A 19,620-nucleotide genomic window follows, 5' to 3' on the forward strand; every position below is an offset into this window, starting at 1 on the left:
AGAATACTGAATATGCTTTTAAACAAGCAAACACAATTTATTCTTAAATTAAAACACACCCTGGCTTTTACTACCCACTTCAACACAAAGTAGGCCAGGGCGACTATTCGAAGAGAATCCCTGTGCTGCTCTTTTCATAAATAAAGACAGGAATAGTAGAGAGTTTTATGCAATAGTCAAAGAGATTAAAGAGTCTCCATGTATTTCCATATGCCCATTTTCACCCCTAAACTGGGCTCTCAGCTCCATGATGTCCATTCTGAAGACTCCTTTTGGAATTATGAATGAGAATCGCAAACAGCAGTGAAGGAAGGATGCCAAGTGACAGGACTGGTGTAAATCCTCAAAGCTGAGGACTAACATGAAGCACCATTCCTTTCTGCCCCCATTGTCTCATTTTTCATCGGCGCCAACAATTGCAGTGTCTCTCTCAGAATGTGAAAGACAAGCAAGACCGAAGACTAAAAAGGAGTTGAGAAAATGCAGGCATTACCTCCGCCCATGTATATCTCACTGAAGAAGGAGTGACCACCAGCAGAGGCCACTCTTTTCGATAGTATTCAGCAATACAGATTGCCTGGATTGTTTTCCCTAAACCCATGTCATCTGCAAGGAGCAGACGACCTTCTTTGGCAATTGCAAAACTGAAAGAGAGGGGAGGGAAAGAGACCGATGGGTTATTGCTTCCATTTCCACAATTAATTCAGTTCTCCTAAGGCAGGGTTGAGGGACTTGTGGTTCTCCAGATGTTGCTGACTCCAACTCACACCATCTCCCATCCAGCATTACCAATGTTCAAGGATAATGGGAATTGGGTCCCAGCAACATCTGGAGGGCCACAGCTCCCTGCTCTATAATCTAGTTGCAAGTTAAATACCAGACCCTCCCCCCCAAAAAACCCCACTTTCTTATCTTATCACTTTCTGATTCAAGCAGAAATACAGCTTCCATCTCAATCAGTGTTTCTCAAACTTGGGTCCCCAGCTGTTGTTGGACTACAACTTCCACCATCCCTAGCTAGCAGGACCAGCAGTCGGGGATGATGAGAACTGTAGTCTAGCAACAGCTTGTAAATATATGTCAAGCTGATTAGCAGAAGCCTTTGCATCAAATGAGTCCACTACTTTGTGCCTTGAAAAAGATCCCAACTGCGGTTTCTAGTAAGCCTGTTTCTCAAGCAGTTGAAAAGGCAGCAGACTCTGTTCTCCCTACGCGGGGGAAGGAGTAGCTAGCAAGAATAGTTAGCAATCAAGGTTATGTGCCTTCCACACATTCCTGGTACAGGAGTCTGTTCCCTGAGAATGTCAGCTTTCAATATCTCAAAGGATCCTCTTCAAGTAATAACAGCAGAGGTGAATTAGCAAGGGGGAAACCCTTGGCTTTGTTTCATGGCTTTGTTTTTTTCATGTGTCGTTTTATAGACCCTGGAAGTCCCTGCCTCCCCGTTGGGCCAATGGTGGGTCCAACAGCAAGAGATACAAGTTACCTCTTCCAGATTGTGTTGGCAAAGCAAGAAAGCAAAGGAGGGTGGGGGAACGATGGATAACAACTCTCAAACTAAATGCAAGTGCCAACGTTTTAAATAAATGGTGTGTGCTTTTCAGAAGACCCAGGGCTTGACTTACTTCACACCTTCTCTCTGAAATGGCATGAGGCTGGCCACAAGTTTAGGATCCAGTCCTGAAAGGTCTGCTTCTGGAATGTCAGCAACCTTCGAGGCAGACTTCTCAAACTGAGCAGCAAAGGCTTGTATTACTGGCTTAGGCAATGGCTCCACTTCCACTGCTGGAAGGCTCCTTACCAGTTCAACTAAAAGGAAGACACACAAGAAGGATTTGTGTCCCTAGGAGCATTTGCAAACAACCTTCACTTAAGTTTGAACAAGCACACAAACAGATGCCTTGCTTATGCAGAGTCCTAGACCACCCTACCTTTGCACATTTACTTACATATTTTATGGTTCTCTCCTTTTGAGACAGAAAAAGATTACTTTCCCCAAGAATGACTTCTTCAATCAAATGCTTTATTGCAGTCGATCAGCCAATAAAGAATTGACTTCATGAAAAGTGCCAATCTAAGCAAGGCGCATAGACACATGTACAAGTACATAATATAAACAGAGAGCTAGGAAAAGAAAGAAGGTGATGCAGAACTTTCAGAAAATGCTCAGGTTTATTTTGGCAAGTTCTATAGCAAAACAGAGTTTGTTTGTTATGCAAATCAAGCATGTTTGCACAGCTTTGCTTAGTTTGCATAGTTTATTATTTTTCTGGCAAACAGAAAAGTTATGCTATTGAATCTGCACACATCGATCACTGGAAATCTTATTGATCCATCCCACCGACTGCTGAGATTTAACAGGTCATTGCCCACATAGTTTCAAACCTAATTTCACATGAATAAGGATTGGAAACTTTCAATTTTCTAAAATGACTCCCACTATACAGTACCAAACTTCATAGTTACATTTCACTTGCACGGAACTGCACACACAAGTGTGAAAGAGAAAAAAAATGACAAAACACCTATATGGCTTACCAGTACCTATTTGAATTGAACACAGCACTAAAGTGAAACAGTTTGAAAAATAATCACTAGCATCTCGGTCTGCAACCCACCAATAGAAAGAGTGCCCTACATCTCTTGCTTCCCACCACTGTCTTCTCAGACATTTTTTTTTTAAAGCAGAATCATATCAGGAGTGGACAATAGTGAGAATTACCAAGTGTTTATACATCTTCAAATGATTCCTCTTCTAAAAATAAAATGACGAAATGATTCCTTTCAAAAATGCTGAATATAATGACTCTGGATTAAGCACTGTCTGTTCATCTTAAACTAGCACTGACACTAATTTTTTTCTTGACACAGCAATCAAAATGTTGCCACAATGTATTAGACACTGCAACAAATAAAAAGACACAAAATCCTGCAAGCAGTCTTTCCTTTCAAAGAAAACTAAAATCACTAAAATATGGAAATCAACGGACTGGAACATAATTCTGACAGTGAAAACAAAACACTCAGCAGACTCAGATTTGCACTCACGTTATAAGAGCTTGGGTATTGACTGCAAACTACAGTTAATTTCGGTTATCTCTAGAATGGAGGCAGCAGATTAGACCCCTGCTACCCAGGCAAAATCCTTCATTCTGAAAGCATATAAATATGTGAACGAATTTCTGTTTGTGCTTATAGGATAGGCTATTCAGTATGCACCCTTTGGTTTAATCTCTGCTCCTCCAGCAAGGAAAGAAGCCTCTCCCTGCTGAAACAGAGTCCTGCACTGTTATTACGCTCAAAAAGTTACTTGCTAGAATTATAAACTAGCAAATTGCCGCAATTATGCCATCGCTGCTGTTTTGCAGACAAGCATGGAAAATCAGGATGTCTCAGTAGTTTGAGTGATTCATCCAAAAAAACGTTCCCCCTGCTCCTTTGTCCCCAAGTGACCTTTTACCTCAAGACAGCTAGGCAAGTGTGTAAACAGGTAAAACTGTTAAGATACAAGGAGCAGGATCCTTTTTTTAAAGGAAATTGTGCTATGGTAGAAAAGTCCATATTAGGGGATTGGAGACTCCTTGTGACAGTGGTACCAACGAAACTAAGAGCCATGCACATGGAATCCAGCTTCTGTATTTGTACCCCTAGCTGGTTTAAATAAAAGAAAAAGAGCGCCTAGATAGGTATTTCACACTCCATTTCACAGCACAATCCAGCAGCTGTAGCAACATGCACAGAGACATATAGAAAAAATAAACAACTGTAAGTAATTGCGGAGAAGCTGTTCAGGAGATAGTGAGCAGGGGTGAGTGCAGTGTTGAATTCAGTCCCCCACCCAGCAGTCTCCCCCACCCCCGGTTGCCCAAACAATGCACCCTTCATGATGCCACACTATTTTGCAGGCCTCCGCTTGCATAGAGCCAGCTGCTTTATTCACATTCAGTAGAGCCTGGGACTTGGATTTTTAGACGAGGGCTGAGAGGAGAGCATCTACAAAGGCCTGCTTGCCATTTCCTTGCAACTAACCCATTAAGAACTTGAACATTTGTCGAAAGGTACAGGAAATATCTGACTGCATTCTCTATTTCCAGACTTGTTTTAGGATGATGCACAGCTTCCTATCTTTCTGGGCCAGGAGAAAACCCTGATAGGATGGCTTTAAAACACACACAAACATATACACCCCAGCAAAGCAGATGGAAGTTTTCCTACCTTTGAATAAATCTGCGCCAAATTACCCATTAGAGCTACTTCAGAGGAACAACAGCTGCTCTACTAGATGCAACTGCCTTCAATACTAAAGGTGTGCAACAAGGATGGGAAAACTTTGGCCCTCCAGATGTTGCCATCCCTGACTGCTTTGTTGATTAGAGCTGATGGGAGTTAGAGGCCAGCAACATCTAGAGCAGGCATCCCCAAACTTCGGCCCTCCAGGTGTTTTGGACTACAATTCCCATCATCCCTGACCACTGGTCCTCTTAGCTAGGGATCATGGGAGTTGTAAGCCAAAACATCTGGAGGGCCGCAGTTTGGGGTTGCCTGATCTAGAGGACCACAGGTTTTCCTTTCCAAATGCAGAAGATACTCCTAAGATTAGGCTGCAAATACTAATAAACATGTCTACTTTTCACACAGACAATATTGGGTTATGATGCCATCCTATAAGTAAGTTTCAATGTGAGCGCATTATCCCCATTGCAAAGCATCAGAAGAGGCAAAAGTGAAACTCGTGACCACGTCAAGTACCTTTAAGAGACCATTTCTAAGAACCTAGTTTTAAGTGAGTAACCCCCCTCCAAAAGAATAAAACCTGCTGAGAGGCAGCTTCTTACTTAGTCTTAGATAGTCCTCCATGAGAAAATTCCATTTTCTAGTCTTCATATCTGTAAGAGTCATCATATGGAAATAAGCAAGTACAAAGTACATCAACCTTATATGAAATTCTAGCAATCAAGAATATATTCACCAGCATCAAATTATTCGTGACAACTAAGCAGGTGGATTATTTTAAATACCAGTAGGTTACAATGCCAAAATTCTTTTTTCTGTCCTCCATATTCACTGTGTGTAATATTTGATATCCTATTACAGGATGATTCATTTTTCACTTTGACACCTGGACAATGCTTGTCTATAAGTATTCGGCTGCTTCCCCCCCCCCCCCAACTTTGTGTTATTATTACATAGTCCTTGTTCTGTTTTATATGTATATTTTGCACATTTGGATAAATTTTAGTACAACTTACAGTTCTTGTCCTGACTTTAAAAATGTTTTAATGGAGATGAAGCAACTTCATAAATCACAGTTTGAAGATCTCAACTAACTGTATTTAAAATTAAGCATACAGTGGTAACCTTGGTTCTTGAACTTAATCCGTTCCGGGAGTCCGTTTGACTCCCGAAATGCTTCGAGAACCAAGGCACGGCTTCCAATTGGCTGCAGGAGCTTCCTGCAATCAATCAGAAGCTGCGGAAGCCACGTCAGACGTTCGGCTTCCGAATAGCATTCACAAACTGGAACACTCACCTCCGGGTTTGCGGCTTTTGGGAGCCGATTTGTTCTGGAGCCAAGCCGTTCAAGTACCAAGGTACCACTGTATTTTAGGGTACGGGCAACATGTTAAGCTGTGGCTAATCAAAAACGGAAACAGAAACTTCTGATTGCTTTGTAGCTGGGCCAGATAAGAAAGGTGGGGGGGGGGTCTGGGCTAGCTCTGTCTCACCCTTGTTATGCTAAACCATCACACAAAACAGTCCTCTCCAAAGAAAGTTAGAGTGAGACAAGCAGGCCTCCCTTGGGAGACAGGGCATTTGACAGTCACAGCACCATGACCAAAAAAAGCCCCATTTCTCATCCCTCAGTTTTGTACACAGGAGATATAGAGCAGGAACTTGGATGCTGACCTGATCACAAAGGTAGGGCTTTAAAACATTGGCATCAACAACCAGGATTACAGATGAGTAAATGAGGCCACATACAAACATGCTATTTGAAAATGCCACCAATGGAACACATTAACCTAAGAACTCCTTGTTCTTTGCTTTTCAAATTTTCATTGCAATTAAATTAAAAATGACTTATGAATAAATGTAACAAAATGCAACATATCAAAAACAGCCAAAGGAACTGCATAAAAAGCAACCAGATTTCAACAAAATGTATATTTTAAAAAGGAATTCAAGTATAAAATATACCCTATTTGACATCCTGTATCTAACAAATGTCTGCCAACTCCCTGTTGTTCTGCCTGGCATTTGGCCTGGAGCCAACCTGATCCCCTCCCCCATTTCCCCTTTCTTTTTCCCTTTTGTATGAGGCTGCATTTTTAATTTTAATGTATTTAGTCTTGTATTTTAACTAGTTGTTTTATATTTGGTGTTAGGCGCTCTGAGCCCAGCCTTGGCTGGGGAATAAATAAATTATTATTATTATTATTATTATTATTATTATTATTACCAGCAGTACATGAGACAAATTATGTAGGGAAGGTAATAAGAGGGAAAATGCCACCTGGAAAGACAAGGTGCAAGCTTCAGAGACCATGGCTACACTGTTGAAGTGAAGGCATCAGCTTAGATCACTCACCATAATTCCTGGAATTCAGCTGCTTGAACACCCCTATGGCGCTGTCAGCATAGCCAATGTCTACTTCAAACCGAGAGTATGAAATCAGCACACATTTCCCTCTGATAGTTGCCGATGATTTCTGCCAGCCACTGCATGTCTGCAAAAGGGACCTCAATGGAGGACTTCTACCAGCAGAAGATGACTCAGTGGCCCGCGAGGTTGCTTTCATTCCTTCCAGAGGTGTCAAAGTCACAGAGGGAAGTTGCTCTGCTTGTTCCACTATAGATAAAAACAGGTTGGCCAAAGAATAAAAGAACAAATGGATAATGGGACGGGCACAGGGGGAATCAACTGTCTGTGGAAAGCAGAAAATTGAAGACAGCTGAGAGAAACAGCACCAGAGGCTTTCAGATGCAGAAGAAAAGCAGAGCAGGAAGCTCAGAAGACATTCAGTTATTCTCCCTACTGCTAACTCAGCAGGGACTGTTCCCTCTGTGAGTTGAGTTACACTTGGAGAGCAAAGACTTTGCTGGCATTCTGAACTTTCAGTTACTGATGTGCTACAAAAACCTCTTTTTTAAAAAATAATAATCTCAAACTGCACTCTAGTAAACAATGTTTTTCTTTTCAAAATAATAATTTTCTTCAAACAGCTCTTGAACAACTCTTTTATGAGAAAGATCTAGGGTTGTGTACTTAACTAAATCCTACTCTGAGTGGAGCCATTGAAATTAAGGAATCTAAGTTAGTAATGCCCATTAACTTCAGTGGGTCCACTGTGCGTAGGACTAGCTTTGAATAATGCACTTAGTATAATAATGCACTTGTTGTACATCTAGAGTCCACATTTTGAATATAAACTACTTTTTCTCTGCTATGAATTAAGCAAATCATTTTAAGAAAGAAACCATAGGCTCTGTTGGCCAGATTTTGTGCCGATTCATTCTGTACCCAACATGCATATCAATTGTCCTATGACTTACTGAGATGGCTATAGTCTTCCAGACTGAAGTTCCACATCTTTGTTGCAGGATCTAAAACAAAGCAGAATTTAGAGAGTCATTTTGGAGAAGAAATGGCTCTGTTAATGTATTCAGAAACGGCAAGTTGCACCTGCGCACAGAATTCCTACACTTGTTATTTATTTTGCATTTTGTGGCTCCTTTTTGTTGTTTTTGTGACTGTGTGGAACCCAGTGCAGCTACTGATTGATTGATTGTGTGACTGCAGTACATTGTTTATTGCTTTCATTTTATGGATCAATGGTCTTGTTAGATAGTAAAATTCATGTTAAATTGCTGTTTTAGGGGTTGTTTTTAAAAGTCTGGAGCGGATTAATCCATTTTGCATTACTTTCTATGGGAAAGTGTGCCTTGGTTTTGGAACGCTTTGATTTTGGAACAGACTTCCAGAACGGATTAAGTTTGAGAACCAAGGTACCACTGTATTACTTCACTTATTGCGAATTGTGGGAAGGCTAAACTTGCTGAATTTTGAGTCCCTCCTGCTCATTCTACTGAGTCAGATCCTGGACCTCTGCCCCAAAGTTCTATCCTTGAAACCACCATTGAGAAGTTTCATTTTTCTTTTTGGCAGTACAGTGGAACCTCGGTTTATGAACACCTCGGTTTATGAATTTTCGGTTTATGAACGCCGCGGACCTATCTGGAACGGATTAATTCATTTTCCATTACTTTCAATGGGAAAGTTCACTTCAGTTTATGAACGCTTCAGTCTATGAACACACCTCCGGAACCAATTACACCCATGCTTCAGTTTATGAACGCTTCACTTTAAGTACTCCGTGGACCCGTCTAGAACGGATTAATCCACTTTCCATTACTTTCAATGGGAAAGTTCGCTTCAGTTTAAGTACTCCGCGGACTGTCTGGAACAGATTAATCCACTTTTCATTACTTTCAATGGGAAAGTTCGCTTCAGTTTATGAACGCTTCAGTTTATGAACAGACTTCCGGAACCAAATGTGTTCATAAACCGAGGTACCACTGTACTGACATGTGGAGGATCAGTCAGGCTGAGAACCATATGAGGTAGGATATACATGGGGTTCTGCATGCGGAAATAATTGTAGCAGAACTACAGCAGGCCAAGACCAGCAAGGAGACTTAACATGTGCACAACACAGCACAGAATGATAGCCTATGTGTGCCTGTGACAGCCAAGAATTTCAAATGCAATGGGAAGCAATTTCTCTTTCATGTTCAAACAGGAGTTCTAATCAGGGTTGGCGCAAGACATTTTACTGCTTGAGAAGAGCAGTAAAAGGTTGCCCTCCCTGCCTCTCACCAAGGCGAGGCACATAGGCAGAGTACCCAAGTCTGATGGAGTTATTTTGGCACCTGCGGCATAACATCCCACAAGCCACTCTGCCCCTCCCTGCCATTAAGAAGGCAAGTAATAATAAATCTATTCTGGCATTTGATTAAAGAAAATTTTAATATCAATTTGGTGATTTGCTTAAAATGAGGGAAGAGCAGGGAATTAACGAAATTTGGTAATTAAGGCAAAGCAGGATTAGAAAAAAGTAAGAAAAAGGGAAGTGATGTAGGAGTGGTAGGAAGCCGAGTTTTAAGTTATATGTTTATTGTATTGTTTGGAATATTTGTTTTGTATATGTCTGTTTTTATTATCTATATTATTGAGTGTTATAAAATATCAATTTTGTTTTTGTTCTTGTTTTTGGTTTTTTTCTTTTGTGTTTTCATTTCTTTATTCCTTTTGTAAATTTGAGTGCGTTTTTCTTTTCTTGTATGTTGCTTTTTATAATTTTTGTATTATTTGTATTTTGTATTATTTGTATTATAAAAAAATTAAAAAAAATCTATTCTGGCATTTCATTACAGCCAAAATCAGTGGTTTGCGATGGCCACCCCACATCAAATTCACCGTCCCAATGGCCTTAAGAGATTAGTTCACAATTTGAATGTTTTTTGCATGACCTTAGGCAAAAAATCCTGCTATCCAACAAACTCATACTATGAGTAGACCCACTGGAATATAAGTTAGCCATTTATGTTTATTACAGTGGGTCTGTTCCAAGCATGACTTTGTCAGGCAGAACCCAAAGATAAGTAAATAATAACTTGCTCTTCTACTAGATGTTCTCGGGGCACTGTACGACATAATAAAAGAAAATTGTTATATAGTCAATACAAGTACAACGGACAAACCATTTCTAAAAGCATTACAAAGAACATACAATATGATCAATACTCGACGAATACACGCACACCAATAACCTGACAGCGGCAGCAGCAGGGGTAAACAATATTACACATCAAAACTGGCAGCAATAAAACTAGGTGTCACGCATTACAAGCCAGTTGAAATAAAAACGCCTTGAACTTTCTAGGGAAAGAAACCCATTGAGGAACCTGCAGAGCTCCACGGCCTAGACTGGAACTGAACCCAGGATTCTATGGCTCCCAAAACTCTGTGCTGATGGCAGAGTCTGGGATCATACCCATTACCCCTGCTTCCTCCTCCACCACCATTTGCTGCCTGTCCCCCTGAGTGAAGAAAATGTTGGAGAAAGGGGCAGATAAGGTGAAAAGGCTCTCTTCCCAGCTTGAATCCCTGCGTTCTTTTCTCACTCCGCATGCAAGGAGAGGGACAATAAGTTCCAGCTCCACTATAATAATAATAATAATTTATTATTTATACCCTGCCCATCTGGCCGGGTTCCCCCAGCCACCCTGGGCGGCTTCCAACAAAATACTAAAATACAGAAATCCATCAAACATTAAAAGCTTCCCTAAACAGGGCTGCCTTAAGATGCCTTCTAAAGGTCTGGTAATTGTTATTCTCTTTGACCTCTGGTGGGAGGGCATTCCACAGGGTGGGCGCCACTACCGAGAAGGCCCTCTGCCTGGTTCCCTGTAACTTGGCTTCTCGTAGAGAGGGAACCGCCAGAAGGCCCTCGGCGCTGGATTTCAGTGTCCGAGCAGAACGATGGGGGAGGAGACGCTCCTTCAGGTATACTGGACCGAGGCCGTTTAGGGCTTTAAAGGTCAGCACCAACACTTTGAATTGTGCTCGGAAACTCTTCTCTACTCCGCTATTGGGGGTGGGGGGTTGTCAGGACCAGATAAGCAGCTCATGAGAAACTGAGAAGCAATGGGCCTACAGAGACTAGAGACATCTCAAAGGTTATGGGAGCCCCACTCTACACACTCCTGGACCCAGATGTTACCGGTACTTCAGAAGCCCACCCTAATCTCACGTCTCCCTAATTCTTGCAGTTCATTCAGGTTTTTCCCTCACACACACGAGGGCTAGGGTCCTTGCTGTTTTTTTGAAAAAGACAGAACATACAAATAAAGGCAATTCTGCATTATCCACAAGATCTAGCACAACCCTAGCTATGGCAAATCCCAAGTGGCACAGGAAATTATCAGTCGCCTTACCGTATTTTTTGCTTGGCAAACTCCTGAACAGTTCGATCAGTTTGGCATTATATCCTATTTCAACCCGGAAACGGTCATCGGAGTGCTTGACACATTTTCCGTTGAGGCCATCGTGCGCTTTTTTCTGTGTCTCAGCCACGTTGCCTGTGCCCTCCGAAACGGGCAGTTTCCATTGCCTGCCCCCTTCTACAGGAGTCAGGAGTTTTTTTGTGCCATAGAACAGCAACGTGCTACTACCTTCTTTTTCAGCAATGAGTTCGCAGGCTGGATTTCTGGCACTTGCCTGCATTTCACTGTCATTGGTGACAGTGCCGCTGGTGTCCACTGGTGGCATATGTTTAATGCCACTGGGAGATATTTCCCGAATCGAAGTGCCTTCATTTTTGCAAAGCGTCCTACTAGCGTCTAATGTCGATTGATGCTGTTCTGCACAAGGTCTTGGTGGCTGCAATGTGCTAGAACTACACCGGATGGGTTGACCTTGCTCCTGAGCACTCAGGCCAGAATAATGCCCATGAGGGTGACTCAGAGAGTCTTTCCCCACTGGTGAGAGCTGCTTAGCACTGCCTAGATTTTGGCTGGAGTCCTCTGGACAATCCCTCTCCTGGGCACCATACAAAATGGGTCCCTGGGAGTCTGAGCTATGGACACTGTGTGGCACTTGAAGATTCCCCAGCACCACATGGTTGCCAGAAACCTGGAGGTGATGGCTGGTGTGGTGGTTTTCCTTCTTCAAAGGCTGCTGCAGTTTTCCTTGACAGCTAGCAAGTGCCTGCGGGTCAGGCAGCTTCTTAGCAACGACACCCTGCTGAGCTGCCAGGCGTTCTGCTCTCCTTGCCAAAGCCTTCTTGCGATTCTCCTCAATCTTCCTTTTCTGTTCTTCTGTGAGCCCTGATGACATCTTCTCTTAAGAAGTCACTGCAAGTCTGTATAACTGCCTGGAGATGGGGGGGGGGGGAACAAAGGTGTTATAGCTGGATGATAAGTTTAAAATTTGCACTCGAATAAAAAAAAAACTTTGTGGCTTTTGGGTAATGTGTGTGTGTGTGTGTGTTATTATACTAGACCAGGGGTGGCCAACTCCCAAGAGACTGCAATCTACTCACAAAGTTAAAAACTGGCAGTGATCTACCCCCTTTTTAGGGGTTCAGGTCAAAGTTGTTTAGCTGTTTTAGGGGAGCCAAACTTGTTGAGCTTTGTTGGGGGGAGCCAGTGATCTACCACAGGCATCCAGTGATCTACCGGTAGATCACGATCTACCTGTTGGACGTGCCTGTACTAAACCTAATCATTGGTCTAGTCCAGGCATAGGCAACCTTGGCTCTTCAGATGTTTTGGAACTACAACTCCCATGATCCCTGACCACTAGCCCTGTTAGCTAGGGATCATGGGAGTTGTAGTTCCAAAACATCTGGAGAGGCAAGGTTGCCTATGCCTGGTCTAGTCATTCCCTTCTGTCATTCCCTTCTTGCCTGTGAGATAAATGGGAGGTGTCTCTTCCCAGAAAGTGCCTGCCATCTGCTATATTTATAAGTTCTTGTATTAAACAGTCAGGGGTCCCTTTACCTTTACCTTATGTTATAGTATGTAAAGAGCTGGACTGGAACCAGGGAGACCACAGTTCATATTCCCTCTGTGATATTGAGCAAGTCATTACCACTCAACCTAATCTATCTCTCAGGGTTGTTGTGAGGATAAAATGAAGGGGAGGAGGACCATGCCTTGAGCTTCTTGGAGGAAAGAGAGGGTATAAATGCAGGAAATAAATAATAAATCATAGAATTGTAGAGTTGGAAGGGATCCTGACGATCATCTAGTCCAACCCCCTGCAATGCAGGAATATGCAGCTGTCCCATATGGGGATCAAACTACAACCTTGGTGTTATCAGCACCATGTTCTAACCAACCCAGTTGTTGGCGTTTTGTTGTGGTTTTTTTTATTAAAAAAAAAAAGCTCTACAATTAGGGAAATCTTGCTAAATGATTGAAAAGAGGGGATTTTAATCAATTAATCTAGAAGTAATTAAACATTTTTGTTCCACCAAAGACCGCTTAATTTTTAACTACATACACAGGATATACTTCAGACACGGAACAGCTATTTCAAGAGATTCTATCATATATTTCCATTTCTTCCCTTTCCTATTCCAAGGGCCCAAGATGGACTCAAATGTTTCTATATTTTAATACATTTTGCAGGTGCAACTAATATAATTACATCCGGACTAACCTGAGCAACACAACTATCTTTTCACATGAATCTGAGATTAGGAAAAAGGCCTCTAGTTCTGAACATTTTACTTCGGAGCAGACTAGAACTCCATGATAGAAATCAAGCACTGGGATGCATCTCTTAACACTAGTTTAAGGAGCCTGACACATGAAGTTTGCAAGCCTAAACATGAACCTAAACTCTGTCACCTACACTGGCCATGTACATGAACAGGTGTGAGTACTACATTAGCATACTGAAACTTATACCAGGTGAAGAAAAGGAATTATTCAATTCATAATGTTCAGCAGAAAGCAATATGGGCAGAAATCACACCAAATAGGTAATTAAATAAACATGTTGTTTCTACCTCTTCTGCTCAAACAAGTGCCATGTTTTATTGCAAACACTTGGTTATCCTTTGCACAGTTACATAAATTTAATCTCCAAATGCTGGGCTGAGTCATACAATGTTGTTGGTTTAGTGTCAGACCTGTCTGATTTTCCCTTGGCCAACCTAATCTGGATTATCTCTCACAGTGACTGGACATGTAAATTTCCCAGCATCCCCATCAATACTGCATACCTTTCCACACACAACAATTGAAATGGGACATCATTTGGATACGTGGTAAAACTCTTCACAATCTGGTCAGGTGCCAAATCAAATCATGCAGCCCTTTAAAGAAAAAAAATTCACAGATTGAAACGAATTCAAAAAGAGAGAATATGAACCAAACCTCTTTCCTGCAGTGACAAACAAGATACAATGGCAGATAAAGCACTTGCAATCCAGGTGCTTCTTAAACAATAGCTCTAGATGGATTAGACCAGGCATCCCCAAACTTCGGCCCTCCGGATGTTTTGGGCCTACAATCTCCATCATCCCTGACCACTGGTCTTGTTAGATAGGGATCATGGGAGTTGTAGGCCAAAACATCTGGAGGGCCGCAGTTTGGGGGTGCCTGGATTAGACTAAAGACAACAAGACTTAGCTAGAGACAAAAGGCACTGGAAGCACTGATCACTGCCTCAAATAGAAGCAAACTTTACTGTAGGTGGGTTCCCACCATTCACCACCATCAACTTCAGCTAGCCAACAGAAAAAGTGCTATCTACAACTTTTTACAGGTAAGAACAACAAAGTATCCAATTCAGGTGAAACAAACAGGGTTTTGGCAAGGCACAACCTTTTATGCTAATCGATGCCAAAATTCACCATGAGCACCTCCCTCGTTCTCTTAGAATGGCAGTGGCGCCCAGCTAAGAGGATCCAGCTGATAAAAGCCAATGCTAATGCTACTGGCATCCTATAATTCTTTAGCAAATTTAAAGTGACCTATATGAAGCTAAATTTCTTAGACTAGGTTTCACACATAGATTTGTACATACAGCTCGGGTTCATCCAATTGAAAGCATTTTTAAAATGATACAACCTAATCAGATGGGCGGGTTACAAGTTGTTGTTGTTGTTGTTGTTGTTGTTACAAACTCTGCAAAGTCTACTTATCAGAAACTAAAGCAGGAACAACCTTATGCATCGCAAGGAGCTGACATCTCTCTTTCAAGCCACCTTTGGCTTTCTGGGAAAAAAACAGAACATCTGTCTCCAATCTAAGTCACAAGCCTTTTAAAGTCAAAACATTTCACCCACTCAAGCGCAGAGCTTCTTGACACAAATACCAGGTGGTCACACCTGCCACTGGGCTCTGGCAGAAACGAATTCTGAACCTCTCAAGACTTCAGTCACCCAACCCAACAACTCATAACAAAGAGAAGCAGCTGTGATAAACTATTGCAGCTAAAAACAATAACAACTGAAAGTCCAGTGCAAATTTGTTAGCCTTTAAGGTGCCACAGCAGCACTCTCCCGCTGTTGTTGCTGCAAGAGACTTGAAACAGCCTATCGATTACTGTATTGTGGCATGCACTTTTCTTGGACACGAAGTTTCTGCCAGGTGCTTAAGAGGCCACGAGATTCTCGCTTGGTTTTCCTACCGTCCAAAGAGGGGTTTACTCTCTGACCACTGCCCGATCCTCTTCAGTTCCCCGAGGGGCTCTTCACGCCTCTCACTCACAAAGTGGGGCGCGACCCCAATGCACTAAGCCCCACCGAAAATGACTCCCACCCCCTCTGCTCCTCGCTCACTCTCTCTGCCTCGACCAAAACTCCCGTCCGAAACTCCTACATCCACATCTTCTCCCTTTCCCCCAAATGCTTCTTGTCCACCCCCGCCCCTCTTCCCCTAAGCTGCCGCTCAGCCTCTGCGTGCAACGCAAGCCACGTTTCTTTCTGCCCACAAAGCCCAAAGCAAACTCAGTTCCTGGGAAACGTCCCCGTCGGATTTCATCATTACCCAAACTCCGCCGGCAGCCTAAAAGGCCTCTTAACCACCTCCCCGCTCTTGACTACAACTCCCATCAGGCAACGCTCCGCTCGGCTCGCGCCTTGCCTCGTGGGAACCGTGTGCTAGAGAAACGAGCCTCGGTGCACCATGGGAAATGAAGTCCCTCACCCACTCAAGCCACGTTCGTTTCCTGCGAGCTCCGCGGCGTGAAACCAGCTCCGCTTAGCTCTTATTACGTATAGCACAATCCTGGGCAAGGCTGCTCTGAATTAAGTCGCCCTATAGTCAATGGGGCTTACACCTTGGTAAGTGCTAGTTACAGGCTGGTAGCCGTGTTGGTCTGACGTGTTGTTGTTTAGTCGTTTAGTCGTGTCCGACTCTTCGTGACCCCATGGACCATAGCACGCCAGGCACTCCTGTCTTGCACTGCCTCCCGCAGTTTGGTCAAACTCATGTTCGTAGCTTCGAGAACACTGTCCAACCATCTCGTCCTCTGTCGTCCCCTTCTCCTAGTGCCCTCCATCTTTCCCAACATCAGGGTCTTTTCCAAGGATTCTTCTCTTCTCATGAGGTGGCCAAAGTATTGGAGCCTCAGCTTCACAATCTGTCCTTCCAGGGAGCACTCAGGGCTGATTTCCTTAAGAATGGATAGGTTTGATCTTCTTGCAGTCCATGGGACTCTCAAGAGTCTCCTCCAGCACCATAATTCAAAAGCATCAATTCTTCGGCGATCAGCCTTCTTTATGGTCCAGCTCTCACTTCCATACATCACTACTGGGAAAACCATAGCTTTAACTATACGGACCTTTGTCGGCAAAGTGATGTCTCTGCTTTTTAAGATGCTGTCTAGGTTTGTCATTGCTTTTCTCCCAAGAAGCAGGCGTCTTTTAATTTCGTGACTGCTGTCACCATCTGCAGTGATCAAGGAGCCCAAGAAAGTAAAATCTCTCACTGCCTCCATTTCTTCCCCTTCTATTTGCCAGGAGGTGATGGGACCAGTGGACATGATCTGACGTAGTCGAAACAAAATAATAATAAAAAAATCCTTCCAGTAGCACCTTAGAGGCCAACTAAGTTTGTCATTGGTATGAGCTTTCGTGTGCATGCAGACTTCTTCAGATATCTGGAAGGAACCTTAGCGTTTAGGATTAATGCAGCCTATGGCTGCAATTCCTCTATACGCCTACTTTCAATAAAGTTCCGTTAAAGTACCGTAAGTAAGGTTTACTTCCGAGTAGACGTGGACAGGATTGGGCTGCTGCAGGAAACCCCCCCCCCCCCCGCGGATAAAGGGGTCTAAATGTTTGTGGGGGTCCATAGAAGTTGGTCACTCATGGTTAAGATATGCCCTTCCGAAAGCTCACTTAAAAAAAGAAACCCTCCTGAGTAAATGGTTTGAAAAGTCATCGGGCTTCTTTAAGGAACTTTAGGAGATAGCTAACAGATTGAGAGCTGCACAAAAACACATCACTTCTACCTTTTGTAGCCCCATTAAATTTATTCACTCTTCTTTTCTCCACTGTTTTTAAGTGTTTTTCAGTTGTTTTATTGTATCCTGTGCATCATATTGAGACTGTGTGTGTGTGTAATTCATCTTCATCCTTGTAACCCATTCTGGAAGCCATTTTTTGACTGAAAAGTGAGTAAAAATTCTTCAGTTAAATAAATGTTGCATCTTTATGAAACATCGGATGAGAGCAATTCTAACTCCTGTCTCCTGCAGAAATGAGAAGCAGGATCAAATTATATAGACCTCATCTTCCAACTACTGTACTGACCATCTCAGATAGATGCAGAGATTAGACATGACATTAAAATGGACAATGCTTTAGGAAAATGAGCAGCTAAGAGGGTGAAAAAGGAAGAAGGCAGATTGATAGATGTTAGATGTCATGGGGAAACATTAATGGGATTATTTATTTAAGAGCAGACAACCTTTGTGTATTGACGGAGATACACAGAGAGAGACCTTTCTCTGTTACATGTTACAGGGTGGCTGCAAATGGGATGCAGAAATGGACGTTCATCATGGACTCTGTGCTATGGAGCCCACACATAAAGCAGTTAGCTGAGCTTTCCCCCTTGTGCTGCTGTTGCCCATCACTTGTTGCTAGTAATAAAAGAACTACCTGCTCCATGTTTTCTTTTGTAGCTTTTTATATAGGTAGAGAGAGATGAGCAACTGAGCAACTAGAACAATGGTTGATGGCAGCTTCATTACCTACAAACCCCAAAATCTGGAATCCCCTTGAAACTGGTGCCAAAGTTTTGAAATCGTTTTGTAGTGTTTTGTAGTGAAACCTCTGCGTTTTGTAGCACCCCACAAACAGAACAATAGGCTTACTTTCTTTCTTTGGTGATCACTCGTAGCCGAGTAAGATTGTCTTCCATGAAAACTGTCTTAACAGTGAGTTCATAAGCGACTCTGGGGACCAATTCTGGATCCACACGTCCTTCCACAGTGGGGACTTAGGTTTTCGGGTGGGAGTTGATCACAGTGAGAGTTTGCCAAATGTGTCTTCCTCTTAGCTCATTTCTCCTTTTAGCCCTGAGTTCGTGCTTCTTCAAAGTCCACGACACCTTTGGTAAAGGCTGTTCTCCAATTGGAGCGCTTGCAGGCCAGTGTTTCCCAGTTATCAGTGCTTAGATTACGTTTTTTAAAGATTTGCCTTGAGAACATATTTAAACCTCTTTTGTTGTACAGTGGTACCTCTACTTACAAATTTAATGTGTTCCGAACGCACATTCGTAAGTCGAAAAAAAATGTAAGTCGAATCCCATAGGAATGCATTGGGAGAAAAAATTCGTAAGTAGAAGCAACCCTAACTAAAAATTCATAAGTAGAAAAAATCCTATCTAAACCGCATCCAAGATGGCGGACGGAACTCCATTTGTAAGTAGAAACATTCGTAAGTAGAGTTTTTCGTAATTAGAGGTACCACTGTATTTCACTTTCCATTCTTAAGTTGGGAATAGAGTATGGTAGTTGCTTTGGAAGACTATAATCAAGCATCCGAACAACATGACACTGGTGATCTTTGCTTCTAAATCCCCCATTTTGTAGTGCCCCTTAAACAACAACACTCAAAGCCAGGGGGCACGGGGGTACCCCAAAACCCAACATCCAATCGCCTCAAAACCGGTGCCAAACTTTTGTAATCATTTCATAGCATTCTGTAGCGGAAACCCCTAAAAACTGGGCCCTAAAAAATGTCAGGCCAAATGGCCAGGCCACGGGCCTCTCTTACATGCAGTGTCCAGAATCTTACAGGCAGAGAAGAAAACAGCTGTGGTCTGTAATACCATTGAGATGGGTCATTGAGTCATTAGTTTACTAGATTAGCAGGTTTTGCTTCCACACATTGTTGCTCCCATTTTACTTTCCTCCATATAAACAAATGAGTGCTATTTATGAAGTCCATAAAATAATTGATGTGGAAGATCAGTCAAACATGGAAGCCCCGCCTGCATTTTGAAGTGACATATTCTAGGACAGGGTGTATTATGATATTTCTAAACATGAATTTTGGCTGTACTGGACTAGAGATAATTGTGAATGGGCATCCAAATTATTTTTATATGAACATATATACGCAACATTTATGACAAAATTACAAGATCACATAAAACAATACAATGAATCAAATGAAAATAAAAACAAAGGAAGGAACTGTGTAATTGAAACATCAGGTACTTTTCAAGGGGGGGGGGGGAGACCTGTTGGAATAAAATTGCCTTAATCAGTTGGTGAAAAGGAACCAGAGAGGAAGCGGCATGAGCTTTCTGGGACCATCTTGCCACTGTCAGCTGTGCTTCTACCCTACTGTGGTGTTGGTATTTGTGGGAGCTCCAACTGGAGAACAGCCTTTACCAAAGGTGTCATGGGCTTTGAAGACACTCGAACTCAGGACGCAAGGAAGAAACATGCTAAGAGGAAGGCATGCTTGGCAAATCCACACTGACCAGCTCCCGCCTGGAAACCAATGTCCCCAATGTGGAAGGACGTGTGGATCCAGAATTGGCCTTCACAGTCACTTACGGATTCATTGTTAAAACCGTGTT

General features: G+C 42.6%; 1 protein-coding gene across 3 annotated transcripts in view; it reads right to left on the bottom strand.

Annotated features, from left to right (window-relative positions):
- Positions 1-15,626, bottom strand: part of SMARCAL1 (SWI/SNF related, matrix associated, actin dependent regulator of chromatin, subfamily a like 1) — a 43,783-nt gene extending 28,157 nt beyond the window's left edge. For 2 of the 3 annotated variants that reach the window (XM_060278457.1, XM_035128221.2), the window contains exons 1-8: positions 15,209-15,408; positions 13,797-13,889; positions 10,999-11,936; positions 7,555-7,605; positions 6,590-6,850; positions 4,836-4,886; positions 1,626-1,809; positions 494-644 (exon numbers count right to left, since the gene is read on the bottom strand). In XM_060278457.1, coding sequence (XP_060134440.1) covers positions 494-644; positions 1,626-1,809; positions 4,836-4,886; positions 6,590-6,850; positions 7,555-7,605; positions 10,999-11,899 — 1,599 coding nt within the window. In that variant the 5' untranslated portion in view covers positions 11,900-11,936; positions 13,797-13,889; positions 15,209-15,408. Of the gene's footprint in view, positions 1-493; positions 645-1,625; positions 1,810-4,835; positions 4,887-6,589; positions 6,851-7,554; positions 7,606-10,998; positions 11,937-13,796; positions 13,890-15,208; positions 15,409-15,567 lie in introns of those variants that run through there. The other variant, XM_035128216.2, reaches the window with a different exon arrangement.
- Positions 15,627-19,620: the final 3,994 nt, after the last annotated feature.

The sequence above is a fragment of the Zootoca vivipara genome, chromosome 1 (genome assembly GCF_963506605.1).
Source record: "Zootoca vivipara chromosome 1, rZooViv1.1, whole genome shotgun sequence".
Taxonomy (NCBI): domain Eukaryota; kingdom Metazoa; phylum Chordata; class Lepidosauria; order Squamata; family Lacertidae; genus Zootoca; species Zootoca vivipara.